The sequence below is a fragment of the Rhyacophila brunnea genome, unplaced genomic scaffold, assembly GCF_057557595.1.
Source record: "Rhyacophila brunnea isolate RB1 unplaced genomic scaffold, BYU_Rbru_1.0 scaffold_19, whole genome shotgun sequence".
Classification (NCBI taxonomy): Eukaryota; Metazoa; Arthropoda; class Insecta; order Trichoptera; family Rhyacophilidae; genus Rhyacophila; species Rhyacophila brunnea.
Window position 1 is genome coordinate 8,092,227 of NW_028232848.1, and position 27,223 is coordinate 8,119,449.

Sequence of the window (27,223 nt, forward strand, 5' to 3'; positions counted from 1 at the left end):
TAAAATAAATGTATTAATATTATTATAGGTAACATGCAAAAACCATGCTAAATAATGGTACCTACGATCTCTTATAAATCAGCAGTCATTGAAGATTAAAAAAATATAATATCTCGATGAGATTTTGTTGACAGAAATTGTTGAAGACATTTGATAAAATTGTAATTAATATTCAGTAACATTGTGTGTATGTGAATAAATGTAAATACATATTTACATCTACTGTTTGCTGTATAATATTGAGAAATTCCTGATTTGTTATTTTTCTATAAAGAGCTTTGTACAGTATTTGTGTGAAATAATTTTTATCAATCAAAATAATTTATGTAGGAATATGGTTTTTTCATGTTTGTATATTTGTGTAACTAGACTTATCTAAAATAATTGGAGGTTTTGTTAAAAAAAAATGTGGCGTTTAAAAATAAAAACATTTAATTTTTGTGTGTTTCAGGTGGAAGTCTATTATTTTTTGACGGTTTATTTTACAGAACGTCCGAAGACATCCCTTCGTGTATTCAATAGATTAGATAAATAAATTTATAAACGTCGTAATAAAAATAACATTATAAAGTTCACAGTAAAATAATAATAAATAATAGTAGATTTATATAAATACACATAATATATTTATTCTCTTATAAATAATAAGTAAATGAGTCGTTACAAATAATCTGATGGAATTAATGTGCTCAGATCACTTTCGCTCAAAATGTATCACTATGAAACTACGTAGGTATCCAAAAATACGACCCTACATTTTAAATGAACGATTTCATTCGACATTTAAAATAAATTTCCATAAACAATAATAAAATTAATCGTAATATTATCATAGATAATAATATGGTAATAACTTTAGGTAGGTAAATTAATAAAGGGGATAAATTGGCGTATTGTGACAAACGTATTTTCGGTAGCAAAATAGTTTAATAAACGATACATAATGGACGACAGTGGTTCGACGGGAAAAGCACGAGATGTTTGCGAACAATTTGAAAAATGCTTAATTGCTCTCCTTGAGGATGAGCTCGATGAAAGCGGTATCCAAATCGTCTCCGATGTCCTTGTACTTCTCCTTCTCTGCGACCAACTCGTCTGTAAGGGAAAATCGACATCCAAATAAGAAAATGAGTTCAGGTTCCTAGTTTGTTCAGCTGGTTTTATTTAGATACAAAATTCATTGAATTATTTAATTTCATTTTTGAAGTTATACTTCTTTTGGCGCGTTTGGGAAATCAGTTCAGGGTGTATTTTTGGCGTGTGACATGTAACACATAATTTATTTTTTCACACGAAAAAAACGCACTCGATTGGATTCGAACCACCGATTGTTCGGTTATCAGCCGAACGCACTACCTTTACGCCACAGTATGATACTGCAGTGGTGACGATTATACATTATAATATTATACTTTAGAATTGTTCCGTTGCCTAGGCAGCGAATTTATTATTGTCGGCCATTTGCAATTCCTTACGTAAACAAACGATTAAACGTCAGTTTCAACGAGTGACAGTTGGTACTTTAAACATAAAAACAACGAGAAACCATTATATAATTTAGTAATATAAATTAAAGTGTATAGAAATAAACCAACGGCGTTCCAATAAGCGCTCCTTTTTCTTGAGTGTGCAATTTAACAAGATAATTAAGAACTAGTCAAAGAATCTAGTTTATCAAAATTTTGTTTTGTTACGCCAAAGAAGTATAACTTCTAACGCGCGTACATAAGTACACACATCGATTTTTAAAGAAACAATCATAATGCTAGATATGAGTAAATAGTAAGGAAACTATTTTTATAATTCTCCTTTAAGACATTATGAATCATTTCCTCAATGACGTGTAGGTTAAATGTATATTTTTTATAATATAATGATTTGTGATTATTGATGATTATTTTATTGATAAAGCAAATGAAAGAAAATAAATAATAAAAAAGCATTTTCCTTACGTGTTAAAATCTCCGCATTGGATGAGTTAGATGTGCGCATAAATTAGGTATAAGGCGATTGTAGTAAAAGCAGAGAGAAGTATTGAAGAAGAAAATCAAGAAGTAATAATAGCAAAGCCAAATGATATTTTATTGAAAGCGTCTGTACAAAAATGAAAAAATAAGCTCGGGTGAGGCGTCCCCGAGTCAGGTTTGGTTAATATTATTGAAGAAGATTTAGTGGTGTGGTCCAAGGTGATGGAGTCCTTCAGAATCCGCACAAATCGTGGAAAGCACGATCAATATCGTCTCCAACGTCATGGTAAATCTCCTTTTCCAGGATGAGGTCGTCTGGAATATTTTGAACGGTTCAATAAAATGCCGTTTTCAAAATACATAGTGTGATATAATGTTATTTACTGAAGCACATTAATGTTTCAATTATCCACATTTCCCGCAATAGATAACTATTAAAAACTCTATGTAATTTGTCAAATATATCACGCAGCAGAGAAATTCAGTTTTTAAATCTTTATTCCTTCTACGTTATTAGTTATATTAATATAGATTTTCCTAATTTGAGAAAAATCTTTCACTATGTTTATAACAATCAATGCAAATATTGAATCAATTCAACAAATAATACATTGATTATTTGTTTACATTTGCGTTATGTAGGATTGCAGTAGCCAATCATTTTCAAAATACTTATTAGTGATCAATCACATTTAAAAGTTTAGATAATTTATGTTACTAATAATATACGAAAAATACACTTGTATAATTATAGATTATACGAATAGATGCAATAGCATAATATAATAATTATATTGTTATCTACATAAATAGTGAGAAGTTTTAGTATTTTTACTATTAATAGAGAAAAGACATCACAAAATAAAAAGTCGTTAATAATAAATCGTAATATTTATAAATACAAATGATACATTATACAATATTTACATATTAATTATTATATTTTATTTTACACATAGTTTCAGAGTAAAAAACATGTGTATTTTTAATTAATAAAAAGCGTTGAAAATATAAACTATTCAAACTAGATTCCGTCATAATAATTATAAATTCCGTTCGAATAAAATCACGTAATATTTTGATGGTTAAAGTGTTCAATGGTTCGTTGAGAAATTTGGTGGAGTAATGATTCGGAATCTAGTTTTCAACAACAAAAAATTACGACGTGCGTCAGTGACTTTATATCAACAGGTTATAAAGTTAATATAGCAACAGAGCTTTAACTGAATATACATTTGATTAAATTGCACTGTGTTGGTATATTTATTATGTAACATCGATTCATTCTTCGCGATGCCGCGATTCACATCAATTAATTGTCGCACATTGTTTATAAAGGTTGAACTTTAAAAAATGCGTATCAAACTTGGAGCGAGATCGCACATCGGTATCGAAAAGGAATGAAAGGATGTTAGAAGCTAAGCAATTCAACAATAGAAGCGCAGTTGTTAGTTTTAAGAAGCGGCTGGCGCTGGAGCGGGCGCCGTGGCCTCCGGAGCGGGTGCGGGAGCTGGGGCGGGAGTCGCGGGAGGGGCTTCGGCAGGGGCTGCGGGAGCGGGTGCGGCCGCGGGTGCAGCAGCAGGATCGGCAGCGGGGGCTGGGGCGGGTGTAGCAGCGGGGGCGGGAGCTGGAGCGGCAGCGTCTGCAGCCGGTGCAGCACCTTCTACAGGGGCTGCAGCCGGAGCGGGGGCGGGTGCCAGAGCGGCAGGATCCACCGGTGCCGCTGCAGGCGCGGCTGCACCGTCAGCCGGCGGAGCCGCAGCAACGGCTCCTTCTGCCGGGGGTGCAGCCCCATCGGCAGGTGGAGCGGGTGCCGCGGCTCCGTCAACGGGCGCGGCCGCGACGGCACCGTCCGCAGGCGGAACGACGCCTTCTACCGGAGGTACGGCGGCCGGTGCCGCCGCCCCATCGGCGGGAGGAACGGCTCCTTCGGCGGGAGGTGCGGCACCGTCGACCGGCGCGGGAGCGAGCGCCCCTTCCGCCGGCGGTGCGGCACCGTCAGCCGGAGGCGCAGCACCCTCGGCGGGCGGCGCGGCTCCGTCCGCGGGCGGAGGTGCGACTCCTTCCGCGGGCGGTGCGACTTCAGCCGGCGGTGGCGGAGGAGCCTCTACCACGGGTGGGGGTGGAGGGGGCTCTTCGACGACGGGTGGTGGTGGAGGAGGATTGAGAATGAGATAAGCGGCCCTTTGTTTTTCGGTGAAGTCGACGCCGGGAATGAGCTCGACGAATGCGTTATCCAGGTCGTCGCCGATGTCGTTGTAGCGCTCAATCTCGCCGATGAGCTCGTCTGCAAGCGCAGCGAAAAGCGTGAGCGACAAATCGAAAGCGGAAACTCTGACCGGCTTTGAAGTTTTCGCAAATCATTGGGAAAACCTATCTCCGAATTCACTCAAACTTGAATTACCCAATGTTTTTAAACGATTACGTAGGTAGGTAAGTATATTTTTATAGACGTCATCGAAAGTTATATAAGTGGAAATTTCCCTTGAATTGCTAAAAACTTCTCTGCCAATGTCTCGTAAAGGTATTGTTGAGATTTGCGTGTTTGTGCCGCGTGAGTCGAGTTTGAAAGTACATGCGGAAAAACGTGCCCTTGCAGAAATGACAGGACGAAACAAAACGAAATTATTTAACATCGGGATTTTTTTCAATAGTTTTGGGTAATTATTTTTTGTTGGTGGTACGACATGCTGAATTTCGTAATTAATAATATATCAAAGATTATCTATCTTTGTCAAATCTTTATCACAATAAAACATTATAAATTGTATTATAAAAAAATGTATTGTTCATAATTCCCGCAATCTTTTGTTATTCTGTAATGTTGCTATTTCGTGACTAGATATTTTACGTATTTTTCATTATAATGTAACGATACGCTTCGATAGTGGTTATGTTAACCGTTAAAGCATTTAATTAAATTATACTAAATATAGATTAAAACATATATTATACTATATTTTTAATTAAAATGTATTATTCTAATACGCCAAATGTAATCTCGATATTTTGTTATATTAACTTCATCCTAATTTTTAATTCAAATGTGGGTAGGTACCCTAGTATTTGTTTTGTAATTTTTAATGGCCATAAAAGGGTGACTATATACTATTCATTTTCATGGCAGCACAAATTCAATTTCGGTTGACGTTTAATCTGTCATAATTTTAGTCTTTCTCAATTATTTCTCATTAATGATGAAACGGAAAAGTAATTCTTCTCTAAGTGATAATAATAGGTATACCAATATAATGCAATCTCGACTCTTCAGTAAAAACTTCTTTTAATTTTATCATTATCAACCAGGGAGATAATTTAATGCACAATCTATTATGCCGATTGTAGTAGGTAGCTTGGAAATAGGAACAAAGGAATGTTGATAGTAGTTTTAGGGAATATTTTTATTAGATAGGTATTGTAAATAACACAAACTAGATTCACATGCTTCAAAAATAATAATAAAACGCTCGACCATGCAGCTTTCTTTTCGTAAGTAATAATGCATCTTTGTTTTTATGCAATAATTCATTTCATGAATAGTGATTCAAATAGCAAGTAACTGATTTTTTACCCTATTTTATTGAACATCACGTTTGATTTTTTTCACTGCGCTCATACATCCTTGCAAACGAAAATCGAGTTCGGGCTTACTTGCGTAATCATAGTGATGTAAAGTCTCATTGGCTATAAACCGCTCCATATTAATCAACGAACACCTAATTGGCTACATGCTGTAAAATACCATTAGGCCGACCAATGAACGGCCCTGATTGCCTTACAAACCGTCAGAAATCGTGTACACACAAACCGGTCATGGAGAAGCCAGGCGGGAACCACACTAATCGTCTGATTTTGGTAAAATTCATGAATGAAAACCTAACTTAACAAATAATCCAGAGTATATTGGCTTATTTTCAAAATGTGTTTGCCACTGGCTTCCCCATAACTAACTTGCACCTATAAATGTATAGCTAAAATCTTACCCTACATAGTAAATAAATGAAATGACCACACTTTGCTGCAAAACATATTGTCGGTGTTTTGTAAAAAGGGCGAATCAATCATTTTGGCGAAACCGAGATTTAATGAAAATACAATATGTACCCCACTAACTTTATTGTGTAAAAACGGCGAATTTGTATCTCCACAGGAAAGTATTTAAAAACGATAATCGTAAGGGTGAATATCCATTTATTACTACGAATAAAAAGCGAATGTGACATATTAGGCCTTTTAAAAATAATAATACCTATTATAATGTCAGTATTCTTTCTAAGCTTTATTATAAACTTGTTAGATATTTATGATCATCCACAGGCCATAAACAAACAAATGTCAATAGTTAAAAATCCTCCTGTAAAATAGCATTTTGGTTGATTCGCCCTTTTTACAAAACACCAACGATATCGACTAAGGTCAAGAAAACCGATTTTGAAATTAAAGAACGATTAGAACGCAATCTATATAATGACAAGCTTCAATTTTATAATACCACCAACGATATCGACTAAGGTCAAGAAAACCGATTTTGAAGTTAAAGAACGATTAGAACGCAATCTATATAATGACAAGCTTCAATTTTATAATACTGAAGATCACAATTAAATCTAGTCGATTAGAAATCCAGCTATACCATTTTATAATTTAAATCTCTTATAGCTAATATTGTAATGTGAAATTATTAATTCTTTACACTAACTTCTAAATTCAATCTACTCCGCAATGAAATTTATGAACCTCGCATTGTCTTTAATAGAGCAACCATTAAAAATCTTCACCCAGTACCAAAAATCCAATGAATAGAAGTTAATTTGCCAAACTTTATAAGTACTGAAACTTCTTTAATTTACAGCTATGTATTTTGGTGTTCATCCAAATTTTATTTAAATTAATATTGCTATTTGAATCCATGCATGAAAAATGAATAACTAACTTTTCAATGTTTGAAATTAAATCATCCATTTTAAAGATATAATTAATAATAAAAATGTATTTTTGTCATAATCTCATTTCAATACCTACATTTAATTGGCAGCATTACTTACCTTACGAGTACTAACTTAAATCCAAAACTGCAAAGCAAACTTTGAGGGAAGGAATGTTGACAAAACAAATCCACTATCAAACAATTTGTCAATTCGCTGGTGGTAAAATAGTTATGCACATTATCTATGGGACCAGACACATATTATAGGTGATGCTTCCTCGATACCAATTTGTCATGGTAAATAACCATTTGTAAAATTATTTTTGAAAGAGACAAAGTTATATCTCCATTTGCGCTGAAGGAGTAATTGCTCAAGACTTTGAAACGCGATTTGTTGGCACATCCGTCCCATTAATTTTTATATCAACCATATCTGATCCTAATAAGGTCATGAGTCTTCACAGAGTGGATGTTTGTATTAACAGATATTTTCTTTTACGAGAAGTGGATGTTAGCCACTTATTAGGTCCATACAGCAAATTGAATAACAATATGTATTTGCCAGACCCAGGATTCGAACCTGGGACCCCACAACATTATTAGCTGACGCGTCAGCCGCTCGGCCATCATAAGGTATCCCATTCTATTACTGGATTCAAACAGAGTTATCGATTAAAACATCAAAATGTGAATTGGACCCAACTGCAGGATTCATGCAATACATGAAATAAAAGCCAGTCATTGCAGCCTCTGCTCATACTTATCTAAATTGTCAGCTGCATTGTGAATTCATATTAAACTGTAAACTACATTGAAAGCTTACATATTAACAACTATTAATCATCATTTGAAACCATTATAAGATAATCAACCAATCGTTATTATAAATGTTGCCAGTGTTTATTTTTCATTTCATAAATAATTTGGCTATAAATCAAGAATAGTAACAAAAATCTGTTGAAACAATTCGATATTGTGCAGTATACTTTTGAAACATAAAATTAATGTCAGTTTGTCAGTGCATAACTATTTTTTAGTGACACGGTTAGGGATGGTTAGGGTCATTAAAGAAAAATAAAACAAAACAAAAACACATCTAAATAAAAATATTATAATATATTTTATATAAACACACTTAAAAGAATTCTACATCATCAATGATTTTACCCCAATGCTTCTCTAGCACGATATATTAAGAAAAATGATTGCAACAATTTTAAAAATACAAATGCATTGTTCTCTAGGCAGGCTAGGATATGTGTCGTATAAGCTTTTATTGCTAAAAAATACAATCTCAATATAATTTACATACAGCGAATATATTGAATTGAAGGGATTATTCCCATTTGTTTCCTGTTTTGATGAAATCGTGTATCTTCCAAGGGTGATTAAAACTGATTGTTATCCTGCTCGGGATGTACACGTTTTCAACAACACAGCAAACAAAACGAGTGGATCGCCTCAATGATATTCCTTTGATATAATAATACGGTACTTCGCTTTCTCCGGATACTTGAAAAGTACTGGCATTTAGATTTATTGATTGCGGCAAATCTCTGATCAGAACACTATGGGAATGAATTCATCAGGCTTCCAAAATGCTTCGATCACTTCAAACTACAACGTTACAAGTAGCTTCAAGTGTTCATATATTTCTATTTATATCTTTTAATAAAAGTATCATAATTTATAAACATCAACACAGAAGCGTCAATATTTAGGATGGATCGCTCTCTCCAAGAAAGCATTAAATAATAGAATATAAAAAATAAATCATAAATATATTTAGTATATTTAAAAAAAAACCATAGGCTGTTCAATAAGCGAAAACATTGAAAATGAATAATGTTCATTAGTTGAACACACCTACTGGCAGTGACTCGCGTTTTTTTTTTTTTTAAATAACAATTACACCTTTTGCCTTTTATATTGCATAATTGAATATATTTTTTAATAACAAAAATCAAATCAAAAAGCCAATGTGATAGTATCAAAGTAGCTAATGTGATAGGAATGAAGTCCAAACATAAAAAATTCTAAGCGATAATACAAAAAAGAAATACATCCATGCACAAACAAATCATTAGTGCGATATTATGTAACAACAAAGGAATGTTAATCTGTCTGTCAACGGAATATTCTCATGTCTTCACCGGCGATTCGGTATCGATTAATAAAAGATTTTTTAAAAATTACATCTGATGAATAAACTGTCATTTGATTACTAATCGACTTAAAATTATGGCGAGATCTCCACCGAACACGCCCTCTCGATACGGCGACCTTACGTCCTCGGAAGAGTTACAATATAATAAAAAAAAAAAATAATAAATTAACAAGTTTCTGAACAGGGGAAGAAATGTTGTGCATTCGGCAGAGACACAGAGCTCTGTCGATTTTTATAATACAAATTACTAAACAATGCTGACGAAATGAACCATCTGTCGATCGTGCAAGGATTCAACCCGCAGATGAAAACGTTCATTAAATATTCTTAATATTCTATCTAGGCGACTCGGTTTTCCGGAAAATGGATAACTTCTTAAATGTAATGTGGGTGCGATCTGAAATTTTGTTCACATATTCTGAATGTCGTGAAGCGTTGCCTCCATCTCTTCCTGGAGCAATTTGTTCTTTTCGCGTTCAGCTACGATGTCGTCTGAAAATGTTTCGTTCAACGTCATGTTAGAGAAAGCGCAGTAAAACAAACAACAATCATCAAAAACACACACAGTAAATCATAAAAAAAAAACATATTATTGCGAAGAGTTTAAAAAACTTAATCAATGAGTGATCAATATACATAATTAAGTTACAAGTTACACAATTAAATCGAGAATGAATTCAAACACGTTCATGCAGACAACATCAAAGTTATGATTGATTAGTATTTAAACACTTTAAACTAATACAGAAAACAAAACTCGTCATGAAAAATAAAAGGTCATCAATAATATATTCACAAATATGATGCAAAAGTCTGTAAATTGTTTATGGATGTTGCGGCGATGAAAAATATTGCAACTCATGTTGTTAAAAGTATGATGGCGATATATTATAATTATTATGTTAATTATTATAAAATATCACTGTAAATTATAATCATATTAATAAAAATAATAATTCATATTAAATGATTCATAAAAACACTAACCTAAACCTATACCTAAAGAAAACTGAGTAAAAAGTTAATATATATATTTAAATTTTCGGTTTACAGAAAATTGACCGCAGACGAAAAACTAAGTTATAATTTAATTCCACGATTTTATGGTTACCGTAGTATTCAGGAATGGATACAAAGAAAAATTCTCTGGTATAACTAATTCTTTTGACATTCAACTCGAATCAAACAAAAAAATTCAAAAAGAGACCCTGTTTTTTATCATACACTATTTGAGGCGTAACAAAACGTTCAATACACAATTATTATGTAATTTAATGATTTGTCTGAGCAGTCAATTATCCGTGTACGATAATTTCATTGATGTATACACAAACTAGTCAATTTGGATAATGAATTCAGTTAAATATATTCTAATAATACTAAAAATTGTAATAATAATTAAATCTAATTATTTTTTTAAATCAAAAAACTAAGCAAATGGAAAAATTAAAAGAGTGAGAAGATGTTTGGTGATGTTCTCAATATGTTACCTTCGAGCCTGTCGACCTCCTTCTGGAGTTTCTGAACGGAACGTTCTGCGAACTCAGCACGAGCCTCAGCCTGTAACGGACAATCAAAAACGATATAACATAACGTAATGGGATCCATCAGGAATATAATGTGATTATTTACTCGGTCGAAATAAAGATAGTTTGCTTCGTATGAATAACAAGAGTGTTAGGAATACCCACAAATACTAGAGGGAGACTTGTGAATTTTTGGTATTACAGCACTTGACGGAATCTTTGGGTCATTTTTAATATAGTAGAATTGGTAGCTGCAGAAAATTAATATGCTGTAAGCTGGCAGTATTGTTTACAACCGCCATTTTTATTTTATCATAATTATATTTAGCTACAATTTCTGTGTACAATAATTGATCAAGTCAAATGTCAAGTTTCGTGTTCGAAAAATGGTTATGTAGGGACTTGTTTGACTGAATTTAAAATTGTATGAAAACACTAGCCGTTTTTGAAAGATGCCAGCAATAATAGTACAAAGTAATCCGCAACGCGAAATATATTATAGCTAATTTAAATGGTTATTGCAAGAATTCCTTCTTAAGCTTCTCTTCCATGGATTTAGGCTCAGTCGAGAAGACAATTAATACCACATGATCATCTTGCATTCTCCAAGTTAAAGGTGTGTTAACACAATAGTTTATGTAATAAACTTCGGTACACTGATAATGCATCTTACGTAATCCTTATACTCCAATATCCAAACGAAACATCGCTAAAATTATTCAAATGACTAAACAATAACTTTCAAAAAATCAAGTCAGAACAAAACTCAAAACAAAAGTCAATTTCTTTATTTTTTGGTGTCATACCTAAATGTTGTTGGTTCTGATCCAAATATTTAAAAAATGACAGAAAAAGAATCTTTATCAAATTAAATTAAACAAAATGTTAAAACTTTTGTTCTGACCATCCTCACTGTTATACGTACTAAATTAATTCATGCGTAATCCAAAATGATTTAAATGTTATATTATTTTATTTATAATATAGAATTTAAGGTAAAATAAATATTTTAAGAATTTATTAATATCGTCAAAACATTAAATCTATTTCACAATTGAAAGACTTTAATTATATTCACAATGATTTGAAAACTGTACTGTAATATGTATTAGAAAAATCAAACCAGGCTCACACAAAAGCTTAAATATACGTTTTACCTTGTGCCCCCCTCTCACGACAACCAACTTTGTGCTAAGATTTGTAAAAATATTCATAAATAATATAAGTAAAACAAATACTTAAAAAAAAAAAAAAACAACAGATCAAAGCGAGTTTTGACTGATAATGAAAATGATTTTCTACCTATTAAAAAGATTACTTTAACACAAACACAGATAGATGTACTTCAAGCGTCTAAGCCTACGTGGACAAAATGAAGAGATTCAGAAAGCAACAGGATCTTATAAAACAAAAACTAATTTGATATAATAAAGAATAGCAAAGCGTGCTACCCAAAAAAAGCAGATTGACTGAAAAAAAAGAACCCCCATTAAATGAAACAATTGAAAATTATAGTACACAATACTTATACAATAGTAAAAGCCCAAATTGTGAATGGATATACAGTAAAGTTGTTGACTCTCAATTTAATGGGATTGATTAAATGATAAAATTCGCAGTATGTGGTGGGAAACATACATTTCAATTAAATGTTGTATTTCATCTGATCACTATTATTATTATATTTTTACTGAGAACTCATTTCTTGCCGAAATGATTTTAATCTGTAAAAGATAATTAATTACACAATATTGTAAAAATCGCATAATTTTGAATATTTTCATTAAGGCTTTCTTTGGCTTAACCGAGGAATAAAATTTACCTCCAACCCCAGTAAATCGAGTCAACCAACTGCATAGATAGAAATCAAGACAAAATTCCCATTGTAAAAATAAAATTCTGATTTAAATGTACATTTTTTTTACAGACTATAAATTTATTTTTATGAGATTTTGAATTATAGGTTAGGAAATTATAAGAAAATTTAATCAATTAAAAAAGTGTCTATTAGACAAATTCGTGTTAGAGCTCAGAACTGTGATATTTTCCACACCAACCGTGGCGGGTGAGAGATAGACCTTGAGCGAAAGAAGATTGGAATATTCTACGATAATGTGTTTTAATATGAATCGTATGGGCAACTTACGGTGGTGAGTTTATCGTTAATCAAATGTATTTTATCTTCGGCGTGTTCCCTAGTGACAGTCGCCTGGTTTCGGTTTCAACGTCACGATCATCAACACCAAGCGCAACATACAAACAGAACAGAAAAAGAGGCAAAAATTGCCCGCTGTTACAACGAACAACTACATGCTTAATTATTAACACACAACACATTAACAGGCCGCTAAATTTAATTAGCACATATAACTACTGATGGTACTCTGGATCGGAGAGAAGAATCTCATTAATTTGACGTTATGATACCTCCAAATTCAAACAATAATCTATTATCTTTTGCATGACCATTAATATAATAGTGGCGAAAACACTTTTAAGTCAATTTATTAAAAAAAAAAAACAGCTTTACAATCCGGTGTGGACTCTTATTCAAAGAGGTTTCTCAAGTTTCTTTTTTTACTAGAAATCGTTATTAATCATTTGCTCAACCTATTAGGTTCATGCCTTGGATTTTAAACACACATTGAAAACAACGTGAGAATTTTGCCAGATGCGGGATTTAAACCCACAGTCCTTCAGCGGGTTAAATTAAGGTAAATGTTATTTATATATAAATATATTTTATGACAATTTGCTTTCCACACTATCTATAATGACAATGGCCACACGAAGTACTAATTGATTAATTATATTATCCGTGCAATATCCATATTATAACCAAAGTCTATTTGAAACAACTGGCACTGGAGTGTGGAGAAAAAAGATTCAAACTCTATACAAAAAATAATATTTGAAAAAAACATTATCCGGATATTCTGAAATTTTTGAGTTGGGTCGAATATCCCTACATTAATAACTATTGTAGGTCTGTCATAATTTATAATACACTGTCCGCTGTCCAAGAATGTATTGTTATTCTATCCGTTTACTATAATCGTACACCGCCGTCCAACAGGCAGTTTTCGCCACTGATATATATGTAGTCTTTATCACAAAGGGGTATGAAGCTATTATAAAGCGACAGAAAAGTACAATATTGTGAATGAATTTGGAGATATGTAAACATTAGGAACGGGATTTATGAGATAATATGTACAGGTCACAAAATCCACTGACATCTTTCGGAGAAAAAATACATAACAAGGTTTTTTTTCTTTTATTTTGTTAACTGTCAATTCATGGTGGAACTGCATTGTATTGTTGTTTTTATTTAATGAAACGCAATTTTTATGTAGTACTTATTCCACTTTTAAGTTGAAAATTTGAAACAGTTGAAAATGTCCCTCTGAGGCGGACGAAACCGGTCCTAATCTCTTGATTAAAAGTGGAATAAGTACTACATAAAAACATAGGGAGAAGGGAAAAAACAGCATACACTATATATGTAAAACACAGAATACATACAAGAAATACAATGAGTCTATAACCTGAAACAAAGATTCTAGCACCAAAGGGGAGAGAAAGGGTGAGAAATATAGCAAAGAAAAATTGGTGGAATTCAGACAAAAATTGATAACTACACAACAGTAGGTACAATGTGATGCGAAAATCTTTATCTTAATAATCTGAATCATATAATTCTAAATTGTTATAAATTCTACATAATGATAAGCTGCAAAAAATGTATTTATAAATGATTTGTCAGTGCATCTAACTCAATACATATTGCCAATGAAGTCGTTGTAATAATCTATACTAATAATCCGTATATCGGTGTATACTTAATAGATAAACACAAATGCATCAAGGCAGACTATATTCAGGCCGTGGCACTGAATTGTGAATTACAATGTTGGTGCTAGTACTGATTATCTTCGAACGCAAAGCGGTTACCTGTTCGCAATAAATTAAGATTTTCGATTGCAGTTTACAAAACAGTTTACCATAAATTGCATTCGAAGTATCAGCTATGACTAGTACCACCATAAAAATTTAGAGTTTCTTGCCACGCCCTGACTATAGTGGGCCGTGAAATGCATTAAAAAAAAAATTAAATGAAGACTATATTATGAATCCAAGTTATATAAATAGTTATCATCTTTTGCCTAAATGCGCACCAAACACGGATGCCACTACACGTAACCTACGAAAAGAAAAAGATACATGTGCCAGCAGCGCGCCAACCCGGAAATTAAAAGAAACAAAAGTATCTATCTAATTGCTGTCAAACTCGCTCCGTTCTGCTACCGTCCGTCTCCGCGGCCTGCTGTTATTACCTCTTTAAGATGTGTGTCCAATAATTTTACTTGTCCTTCGAATGTCTCCTCCCTTTGCGTTGCCTAGCGTGTCGGGGTGATCGGGGCGGCGTAAAAAAGAGTGCAATTTGAAACAGTTTGTTAAATGATTAGAAAGAGTGTACAACACCAAAAGACAAAATAAAATCTATATTAATCAGAATAAAAACAGAGGTGGTTTATTGAATCACTTTGCAATATCCAAGCATCGTTGCAACTATTTATATCCATTTCATATTGATGATTCAAACGTTACAAAACTCACTATGTAATAAATTGTGATGTTTGGAGTATTAAAATATATTATCACCACAAAGATGTGAAAGAAATATTTTTTCATACTTGATTAAAGTCACCACGTGAGTGAAACTCTTGGGGTAAAACAATGTTTATATGTGGTGAATACCAAGTGATAAATTATAAACAATCATGAATTACCACTAAGTAAATTTTGGTTCTTTTTAAAAGATTGTTTCAATACCTTTTTAAAAGTACAAAAATGAATTTGACTCAAGTAAGATAGGTTCAAATCATCGATTGGTAAAATCAAGTTCATAATAATAGGCATTTTTTTTTTACTCCTCATTTTATAAGTAAATACTAACAAATTGAAAAACTGAACCGATTACTTGTAAAAAAAAATGTAGCATTTTCAATAAACCACCGAACTAAATCTATTTTCAGACAGTTGTTAATCTGTTCAAACCAACAACATCAAAATTCATCGCTCGATTAGGGTGAGTTAAACAAGACGGTATAAAAAAAAAAAAAAAAAAAAAACAATCGTCAGGGAACTCCCTCCGGCATATTAAAATTGTTATGGCATCTAAAGAACACTGAAAAAAACAAGGCGAGGGTTAACACGGCAATCAAAAACATCGAGTTGCTCCGCTTCGTGTTATCTGAACAGACCTCCTTCAATCGGTTGTTGAGGGTTTTGATTTGGTTCTTGTATTCCTCCTCACGTTGGTTGGCCTAAGAATTTTTTATACAACAAAACGGCTGTAATTAAATTGTTTACACAACGAGGTAACCCTAGATAGATACATAAATGAAAAGTACTGACAAAATAATCTTACTCTAAATCCAATGGGCAACTTCCACTGTATTGTACGGATTATTATTACAGTAAGGAAATTAAATTAAACCGACAATAACGGGAATGAAAAAATCACGCAGTTCAACAACGAAATAATTGGTTAGACTACTTTTTTCATAAAATATTCTAATGGCAACAAAATTGTCCATTTGTATATTCGATATCTTTTATGTGCTTATATTAATTGAAGAGTGAAATTCCAAACCGGCCTTAGTCCAAAATTACAAATTTTTATGTTTTGATGGAATCCGATAGTGTGCTGAGATCTATAGTCTCACTAAAACTTATATTTTACAAAAAATTCTAAGTCTCTTCAATTTGATGTCGAAATGTGCATTTTTTTTTTCAAAACAGCACTAAGGTAACGGTTGATTCTTTCCAAACTCGCCTAAGGATATATGCGCATGCGCAGTTGAACTCTTTTTGTTACATTTACGCTCCAAGCGGCTATAATATAATATTGTAACACGTCAGATTAGAAATGTCAGACGAAATATTAGAGAATTTGTCTAATATTTCTCTTTGAGTCTTTGAATTTTCTATGAAATTGCCAAACATTATAGTACCGAAAAATTAAGAGGTAAATTGCAAATCACAAAAATATGATTATCTCAAAATCAGATTTTTAGACTTAGGCCGGTTTGGAATGTCACTCTTCAATTGTTTACAATTCATTTTAATTGAATATTTGCGTGAAAACAATGACAAAATCCCGAATGGCCTACATCATGCGTATGCCCCAGTAAACGCGCCATTTTAAGTTGTCACATGGCAAGTATTGTAGGATCAACAATACATATTTTTTTCAGAATTCTCTTTAAAACAATATTTTTTTTTTTCTCAATACAAAAAGTATACAAGATCATCAGGAATCGAACCTGAGACTATGTTACCAAACAATATAGTCCTATTAAAATATGATAATTTTCTTTTGTAATGCAAAGTAATAAAATATTGTTTAATAGTATGGAGGGTGTATTTTACCTTCTCTTCTGAGACTTCAAGGGATTTGAGGTTGTTACCAACCACACGGAGTTCCTCCTCAAGTTCTACAATCTTGCTGCAAAAAGATAACGCACAATATTAAATTAATGTAAAAAAGAAAAAAAATTAATACAACTACTTTGGGTATTTCTTGACAAGTGACCTAGGTAATTAATTTATTGTGTTGTGTAAATATTTAAATCGTAGCTGTCTCTTGCTTCTTTTTTCAATGTTGAAGTTGCATGAATGGCTAATAACCAATCTTCGTAAAACAGTCTGTTAGATCCCTACAATGTTAAGATTTGTATGCTCAGTTAAGGGCCTCCACTGAATGAAGGTTATCATAACAAAACATTTTTAAGAGGAACTTCATTTGTCATTCACGCTAACCATTGAGTTCTAAATCCAGATACGCCGAAAAGCAACAATACATCAATTTGACCCACTAGCGAGGATTTGAACCTGCGAATCAATGCTCAAGCTTCAATGCAACTTATTTATTAACTATTTATAAGTTCTCAAGATCTATGTATAGATTGGTGGTTAGGGAAAAGAAATAATATAGAAATGTCTCCACATCTATGGCAATCTAAAATCATTCGTGCACCGCACCACCTCGGTACACAATTAATAAACTCACATCAGATTTCGACTATGAAAGTCTGAATTAACGATAGCATGTTAAAGCAATAATTGTACAAACCCGTCGGAGTTTTCGGCGCGTTCTTCCGCTTTCTCTAAGTCCTGCTCCATCATGACAAGCTTTCTGGCGACCTATATATCGTTTGTCACAACGCAACAACAACAAAAAAAAAACTCCATGCATTAGCAAAATTGACAAGATCTATGTTTTAAAAAAAGTGATACTTAAAAACAATCAGGCTTAGCATTTTAGGACAATGTTTTCAAGTCAATGTTATCATCACAATGATCGAAATATCACCGAGTGCCTTTGGTGATGTTCATCTGATATTCCGAGCACATTGCAATAACATTTGAACTGTCAAATAACACAGTAGAGAACTGTAATATTATGTAATTATCACAAACTTGAAAACATTTGTTATAAGTTACGCATAAATCAATTAATATCTATTCAATGTTACCAAATAAAACATTCTGTTTTACTTTAAAAAATAATAAATTAAAATAATACATTTAATATAAAGAACAGTGGATGGTAGTTTTCAATCTTGAACGTTTATTACATGTTTGAATTTAGGTATTGTTTGCCACCAGCAGAAGCGAATTGGTGACCTTAGACCAGCCTGAGAAAGCTTCCATTTGATTACCCCGAAATTAAATTGTTAACAAAAGCGATAACAAGAAACTGAATGAACTCTACCCTATTGTCGAATATTGAATGATTCTGAGGGCGATAAAAATGTAATAAACACAACATGACGAGTGGTATCATATTATTTGGAATCTAAATAAACATCATTGTTCACAATTTACAAAACAAAAAAGGTTTGCATTTAAGACTCAGGATTTCTAGCGGTGTTCCGTCTGGTAAATCCCCCGTGGGTACCAACATACTTATAATGATTACAGTCATTATAATATATCCACTGATCTATATATAACATATTAATAATTATTACTACTGCGGCAATAACAAAAAAAAAATTTGTCAAGAATTAAAACTAAGTTACTTCACAAAAACATGCTTGAAAATATAAAATCTCTGCATAGCCGCGTGTCGCTGGATTCTGAAATTCTGTAGAATAAAAAGGGAGACATCACAAAAAACAATCAGACTTAAAATATTAATTCTGGGAAACTAAACTCAGTTTTAATCAATAATACACGAAATGTAAATGACAATCCAATAAGATCCAATAAGCATTGAATCTTATTTTTTTTTAAAATACTTTTTAGGTAGTATACAGACTGGACAAGAGCAAATATGATTATCCGATTATAAAAAATAAATTAATGGATCGGACACGTCTCAAGAATCTATTATAAATGACTGATCAATCATTGTATTCGTAAGTGATGTACAGACAATAAATACTACATAAAAACTGTGACCCGATATTCGATTGATATGCAGATATAATGTATATCGTCTTCAGTCACTTTATGATCAGTGCAAAACACATAAAGTTTCATGAATATTTCAGATGTCTTTAATTTAGTGAATCTAACCATTGAAATAATGATAGTATTTGATGATTAGTTTTACAAAATTTACAACTGCAATGTTTACTGTTGGTTTACCGTCTATTGCCTTTGGTATATCCGCCATGTACGAAATGTCAATTAACGTTTCGGTATAATAGCAAACTAAATGCAATCTGCGAACGATTACAATATTAGGAGCGACATTTGCAATAACACAACTGCAAAGTAATATATAGAGTTAAAGCGTTACAAAACAAACACAAAACGATAACACGTTGCTGTCCAAGTGTCAATAAATGAAGAACGTACGATTCACCAGCATCGGCACGCTCCTCAGCACGTTCCAAATCGGCCTCAACCATGGCCAGTTTACGGGCAACCTGGTGGAATCACATCAAAATGACATCAGTACAAGTCCACACTCCCACCACCATTTAATTAAAGCCATCAGTGCTTTCCAATTTAATGAGCTTATCAATAAAAACAATATAACCATATTTTACAAAAAAGTTTTTTTCTACAATAATCCAATTTTTGAATCATTTCAAGATGTTTTATAATATCAAGTATTTCAACAGTTTTGAGTGTGTAAATATTAGTATGAAATAAATAGATATATTTCAGTATAATATAGTAAATTTAAATTTGATTGACCATATTATGGTCTGCTGTGATAGCAACAATATAGATGAAATTTAATGTATTTATGTCTTCCTAGAAATGTACCTAATATTATATAAATTATGTTCTCGCTATCATCATATCAAATTAAAATCCCTGTATAATTAATTAATTAAGAACAATAGTAATTACATAACAGTGGCGAAGGGTCGAGGTAGGCTGTTAAGATCTGCCATAAATAGTACACTCGGAACTTTGTCAGTCATACGTATTTATTTTCATTGATCTAAGCATTGTAAGCCTACAATTTACAGTGTTGGTTAGTTTTTAAAATTCAATTAAACCCTGCAAAACCGAGCCATAATAATTAGTCAAAAAATACTCGTCTACCTATAAAATATTTGAAATTATGCCATTAAATCATGAATATTTTATAGATAGAATACTTTTTTATCTATTGTAGTTTGGTTTAGATAGGGCTTAATGAATTAAAAAAAAAATAACCAACATGTGTAATATGTATTCCTAATTCTGACTGACAAAGTTCAACGCGCACTTTTTATTCTTAACAGCCTACATCCACCGTATGCCACTGTTACATATCAATGTAAATTGAAAGTGGATATCAATTATCCTTATTTTGATTTACAATTTATTGTCTAACTCTAACTGATTTAAAAACTTTTTTTTTGCTCTCCTGTAAAATAGTGTACCTGACAATTAATATAATACATACTTCCATTTGGCATGACATTAATGATATTTGTTCAAAGTAAAAGGAATTCATTCTTATCAACACTTATTAAATTACATAGAAAATTTGTGATGATAACACAAATATAACTAAAAAATAAGAGAGATAAGATAAAAGATAATAAATTGATATGTAGTAAATAAATTGGTGTATTTTATTAATTATGATTATGATACTTCTTCTGTGAGTAATGAATTCTTAGATATATGAGAATCAAACTTAGAAATAATATGTACGTAAATTATTTCATATATAGCAAACACTATAGTGGTCGATTTTTACATATATTTCAATATAATGAAGGATACACACAAGCGAAACAGAATTTGTTATGTGATAAATGAATATATGTTAATATGACATAGGAAACATATTAATTAATAGGATTCAATTGTATTAATAATTAAACACAACACTTCAATATTAGTATTAGTAATAAAATAGAGATGCAAATAAATAAACCAATATAGGTAATTAAATTTTAAAGAACCTGATTCATATTTTTTTATATGATATGCATTTTTAGTCCAGTGATTAAGAAGTAGGTAGTGAAATAATGTACATTATTTTATATGCATTCATAGTGGTTTCATTGAATATTAATTTATGTAAAAAATATTTTGAGAAAACAACAAAATTCCAACTTGATTGGCAAGTTTTGAATCGGCATACGTTATATGGTGGAGAATTACAATATGATTCACAACATGCGATTCCCGATATGAATGAATCAATCTATAGAAACAATAAGACAGATTATAATATTAATAATCCATTGACTCAAGTGATGCATTGAATTCTAATTAAAAGAAACCTCAGACGGCAAAAATGTAACTCTAAATTCATCAATGAAATTAAAGATATATGAGTCTACGTAAGTAAATATTAAAAGATTATATTATATTTTCACAAACATATATTTAATTAATTAAATAGCTCTATTAAAAATACCCCATTTTGTATAATATCGCCATTATTTAAAGTGATTAATTTTAGATAAAATGTTATTAAAAACTAAGTTATATTGTAATGAATCTACTATATAATTTTGTTAGTTAATTGTTATGATAGATTTGGAGAACCCATGATAGGTTACAATTAAAATAGTGAGGCTTCTCTGTTCGGCTAATATCAACGTGTCAAATTAAAGTAAAATAAATTTACCAATTTCTTTCCTAAGTAGAGCACGATCGATCTCGACGGAGTAGAAGTTATATTAACAGACTCTTTTATGAGAAATAGTTGTTAGCTATTCACCCAACCCATTAGGTCCTAGGTCAAACACACAATTAAAAAGAAATGTCACAGTTTACCAAATTGAAGAATGCGGTTGAGTGAAAACGACTAAACTGTCTAAAACACGCTCAGAGAAGATTGACTAGTTTAATTCTGTTCAAATATTCCATAAAAGATGGTGTTCTAAATTTGAATTAAATAATGATAAAATTTTCTCTCATGTAGTACACGTTATTCAGTTATCTGAGGGCGATGAATGACATAGACAATGGCAACACTGCAAACGGTTAAATGGGTGGCGAACACGGAAACACTGAAAAGAAAGACACCTCATCATATTTCTTGTCGGCTTCCTCAGCCATGAATCTGGCTTCCTTCAACTGGTTCTCAAGGGCGTCCATGCGCTCTTCATCAGCCAGGGACCTGTTCTCCAGGATCTTGCGGGCACTGGTCAATAAAAGAGAAATGGCAACACAGTCAATAAAACATTCACCATAGTTGATAACATTAAAATATCATAATTATATGTATTTTCGACAACCTTTTTTGATACATGGCAATAAAAATATCTCATCTAGTCTTTTACACGATTCTTCAAAACAACCAAGATTCCAGTGACGTGGAAGACAGATGAATACTATCCACAGGATATATTTGGCAGAGTTATATGAGAATGACCCAAGAAAAAGCAAGACTGGCAAGTGACAATGAGACTATCGAATAGAACACCGCATATTTGATGTTGTAGGAACAGTTTGGACATGACGATATAAGGCTGGGTAATGCACGATTTGTGATCGGCTATATGTGCGTCCCAATGTCGCTGGACTGACAGACATTCTATACAACACACATTACCCCGCCTGATATCCCCATGTCCAAACCGTCCGTGCATCGAACATCAAACCTTTGACTCTCGTAATACGTAGAGAGTCTAATTCTCCGAGGCAAATATATATATATACGGAAACTACTAGAATTATTACAATATAAATGACGTCATACGGTTAATAAAGATTTGCATCAGCCATTTTGATAAGAATATAAGTGCTAAAATATTAACCCGGCACTCCCAAATGCAAGAGTAACGTGGAAATACTTTAACGGCCGTGATCAATAGGTTCGATACATACATAACTAGATAAGATATTAAACACAATAATAATTTTCTGATTAAATTATTCCGCTTCCGATATCATGTCGCCATCTGAAAAATAATTTTGGATTAATAATTATCTTGACAAAAAACACAAAAGCAATTAATACAAGAAGCACACATAAGTACAGTTTTTTTTAATGCGAAACTGTAACAAGTCAAATAGGGTAAAGCAGGTGCGTCTGGAACAGTTTTTATTTTCAGATACTATTGATATTCAAATTGTTATATCTTGTGTTAAAAACTGATCCTTTAGCATCCTATCTAATATTATTATAAATATTTGCAAAGATTATAATTCCGTATAGGCATAGCATAAATAGATGTTCGAATTAAATAAATATTTCACTCACATTAAAAATATTATTAATTATTATAAACTACATAGCACTTTCTTTTGGTATATCAATTAGCGACATTGTAATGTGAAAAGTCATTCAATAAAATTAATGATTTACTTGATATCAGAAATCAAGTGTAGATTTATTTAACATTATAACTGCGACCTTAAGGTTCTCTTACGACAGCTAGACGTTTCGACGAATAGCTGGAAGTCAAATGTGGGTTAATACACGGCCGTCAATCAGGCAGAGGGATGCACAGAGAATGCAGTGTGTAGTCGACCACAAGTCGTATAATACCAGCGGATTACCCCACATGACATCATATCACATTGTCTAATCGATCCCCAAGCATGAGACTCATAGATTCATATTAAGCTATATTTTCAGCACACTCCTTCAGATAAGAGCCTTTTGATGTTAGTGCAAAATATTTTGAAATGACTACTTACATCAATTGGTCTATCTGTCTATGAATGCATAAGATAAACATGTCTTGCAACCGTAACATATTATGTCACATGAACAACATCTGTAGTCACATTATAACCATAACATGTTACTATTTGTCACATGAATCGTACTGGTCACATTACTGCTAACTTGTGTAGCAACTGATTAAGATTAAGTCAAACATCTATTTATGTTTACGCCACCGATTAAGTAATGTTAGGTTATGGTGGTCACCTCTTCGTATTTCTTATCGGATTCTTCTGCGATGAGTTTGGCCTGGGAGAGTTGGGCTTCCAGGATGGCCACCCGGTCGTCTTCCATATTAGTTCTATTCTCCAACGCCTTCCGTATTCTGGTGACGGTTTAGTCAAAGGCACAAACACGAGCGGGACGGGGGGGGTTGTTAGTAATGTTTGATTTTGTGCGGATGCGAATGGTCAATTGGGCACACATGGAAAAATAACAATGACACACAAATTAGGACACTTTCAAGTATAAATATATATTAGACTAGAACTCTAATTTAGTTTAGACTAGTTATAAAAAAGACACAAATATTATAGTATAATGTGTCGCTTTTTGAGGGCTACAAAAATTTCTCAAAATATATTGACACCCCCTATGTGACAACAATGAATTTTTTTCAATTATCAACAGATAATTGAGGTGTTTAGGATTAAAGTGATATATTAACAAAAAATGAATTGAAAGTTATTGCATTAGACGTATGTATAAGGCCGTCTATAGTCAGGACGCAGCACTAAATTGTGAGTTCTGAAAGTTAGTGCTAGTTATTGCTTAAATTTGAATGCAATGCGGTAAACTGTTCGCAGTAAATGAAGATTTTCAGTATGCATTACCATAATTTAGACAATGTATTCAAAATATAAGCAATAATTAGCACTTCAATCAAAATTCACAGTTTCGTGCTGTGGCCTGACATAGAGGGCCTTACGTATATAAATAAAATGTTATTTTTATTATAAATATAGCAATGCATCTAATTTGAATGTTTTGGTCAGACGTGTTCTCCTTCAAACACTAAAAACAATAATAAATGTAAATTAATAATGGATTAATAATCACTTAGGAACAAGACTGCATATAAAGAATATTAAAAAACGTTTTTTTAGAATTTACAATCGCATAATATAACTTTGAAGTCGATTTAACTCAACTTGGCCAGCAGTGGACCTGTAATCCTGTCACCTGTTTTATTAATTAAATTGATACTTTAGTTTTCACTTAATCAACATGAAACCAATGAAGTCAAAATTCTCATAATTCAGTTAAAGAGTAGTTCACATTGGGAGTGTCAGATTATCAATGAACATTATACTGACTGGGTCATTAAAATGTATCCATTCATAAACTACAAGTTATGTATTTATTTTGTATCATTTATTATAGTAGACACCTACAGAACAAAATTAATAATTCATTCATAACAATAAATGGATACATGATTATAACCCTAACTGGGCAGTATTAATAATATTGTATATTTGTTAGTAGCAAATAATGTTTTAAAGTCTTTAATCAATTAAAATTGAAGAACAGTTTTGGTTTAGAACAAACTTTATAACAAAATAATCGAAATTGTATTATCTAAACTGACCGTATTATCAAATTGAATGTTTTCAATGAAAGAAGTTTTTCTTCAATGTAAATTATTTTAAATTAATATCTTCTTAGAGAAATGGGATTCGAACCCACATACGTAAATTTTAAAATTAAAACAGAATCAGTTAAAACATCCACCCGATTGATTGATTTACACTCGCGCCATTTTGAAAATTAAATTCAAATATTCAGGAAGGTAAATACACATTATTATTGTATTGACGAGAATTGGAGACTTTTATTTTAAATTTCAAACAATCCAAAAATACGCTAGACAAATGGTTTCAGTAGGGAATTTAAAAATGGGCCCCATATTTTTAAAATAAGTTGCTGAAAGTGAACATTCACAGTGTCACAGGTGGATGTTTTTACACTGTCTCTATTAAAGTAGAATTTAGTGGCAAGAGGACAATAATTGAGGGTGTCCATCGTCAGGTCTCACCGTTCAGACTCATCAGCGGCCTGGCTGGCCTCTGCGAGTTTGGCGGTGGCGGTGGAGAGACGCTCTTCTGAGCGCTCGAGGTCTTCCTCCAACAGTTGGATGCGACGGTTGAGGGCAGCCACTTCTGATTCAGCCTGTGGACAAGAAAAAACGACTCATCAGAAAAGAGTACACAATTTAACATAACATCTAGTTACATACACTCGTATTATGTCATTGTACACTTGACACAGCAAGCAGTGCTTTATCCAGGAAAATTCTAGATCACGAAGTTGATCGTTGCCCATCTTTCTATAACTTGTAGCAAACAACTGACAAAACTGTCAAAAAGTGATATGTTTTAACAGCCCCTCTCTTGGCTATGTTAACTTTAAGAGCACGGAACATTTTATTCTAGTTTATATTTTGTTTATTTTGTGATGTCACATTTTCTACAACCCCCCCTTATATATTAAAAAATCTTATTTGGTTTCTCTTATTCTTCAAGATACATTGACAAATCGGTGATAAACAATATATGGTAGATATATATCACAATAATTATCAAAATATGGTAAGTATCTATATACAGTGAAAATATTCCTGAATTTAACAAAAGGAGTTTTATCTTTAGGTCCAAATATCTCAGGATCCATGTTGATGGACTTGATCTATAATTATTGTGAACCAACCATATATATTTTTTATCTTCGATTTTCGTTTTCACACAACTACGCCATTTTATAAGGACATTTTTCTTCGGTTAGATTTTAAAAGGTCAAGAACCAATCGGCCAGCGACGGCAAAATGATAATAATATATTCCAAGTAAATACAGCGCATTGATGAATCAAGCGGATCAAGCCAGAGTAAACAATACGTGAATGAGGTGTGCAAATTCACAGGTGTTTTCGATACTGTTTATTCGCGTGTGTATTTAATCACTAAACAAATAATACGCATCGCGGGGAACATTTGTCACAGCAAACATGAACGGAAATACCGACGAAGCGACGACACCAGATACCAAATCAGTGTGAATGTCATTATAAGGTATCGACAGACACTATCGAGTATCGACCCGTAACTATTTAGAATAGATTATAAATATAAACAGTAGTGGATCAACACATGACACCCTTCATAAAAACTATCTCAGTACAATGTGTTGACAATATTATTATTTAATCATTCCTATCATTCATGGTTCTGATCAGAGTTATTCAACATGAGAAGTGAAATCAATATTGTAAAAAATAGCGACAACTCTATTTAAAATAATGATCCTCCCTGAAATCATTATTGGAAATGTTTGACAGACCCATTGGCACATAACGTGTATTAGATAATTATTCAGTGATAATATTATGAGAAACATAGAAATCGAATAAATACCAAATAAAGATATTAATAAAGCCATGCCTACATTAATTGATCATATCTTGTTCCACTTCACTTCAACTT

General features: G+C 32.4%; 2 protein-coding genes across 18 annotated transcripts in view; one reads left to right on the forward strand and one right to left on the reverse strand.

Annotated features, from left to right (window-relative positions):
• Positions 1-603: 603 nt before the first annotated feature.
• The window catches only part of Tm1 (tropomyosin 1), a 97,297-nt gene continuing 70,677 nt past the window's right edge, over positions 604-27,223 (reverse strand). For 2 of the 17 annotated variants that reach the window (XM_085946039.1, XM_085946052.1), the window contains 7 exons: positions 25,782-25,915; positions 22,096-22,213; positions 19,465-19,535; positions 17,026-17,101; positions 15,855-15,917; positions 10,552-10,621; positions 604-1,095 (listed from right to left, as the gene is read on the reverse strand). In XM_085946039.1, the coding sequence (XP_085802165.1) occupies positions 1,004-1,095; positions 10,552-10,621; positions 15,855-15,917; positions 17,026-17,101; positions 19,465-19,535; positions 22,096-22,213; positions 25,782-25,915 (624 nt within the window). In that variant the 3' untranslated portion in view covers positions 604-1,003. Of the gene's footprint in view, positions 1,096-8,692; positions 9,554-10,551; positions 10,622-12,733; positions 12,797-14,924; positions 14,988-15,854; positions 15,918-17,025; positions 17,102-17,728; positions 17,800-19,464; positions 19,536-22,095; positions 22,214-23,950; positions 24,069-25,781; positions 25,916-27,223 lie in introns of those variants that run through there. The other 15 variants (XM_085946040.1, XM_085946053.1, XM_085946050.1 and 12 more) reach the window with 12 other exon arrangements.
• LOC147072690 (uncharacterized) lies at positions 2,190-4,251 on the forward strand. The gene is made up of 2 exons (XM_085946232.1): positions 2,190-2,253; positions 3,427-4,251. The coding sequence occupies exons 1-2, from the start codon at positions 2,190-2,192 to the stop codon at positions 4,143-4,145; spliced, it is 783 nt and encodes a 260-aa protein (XP_085802358.1). The 3' UTR covers positions 4,146-4,251.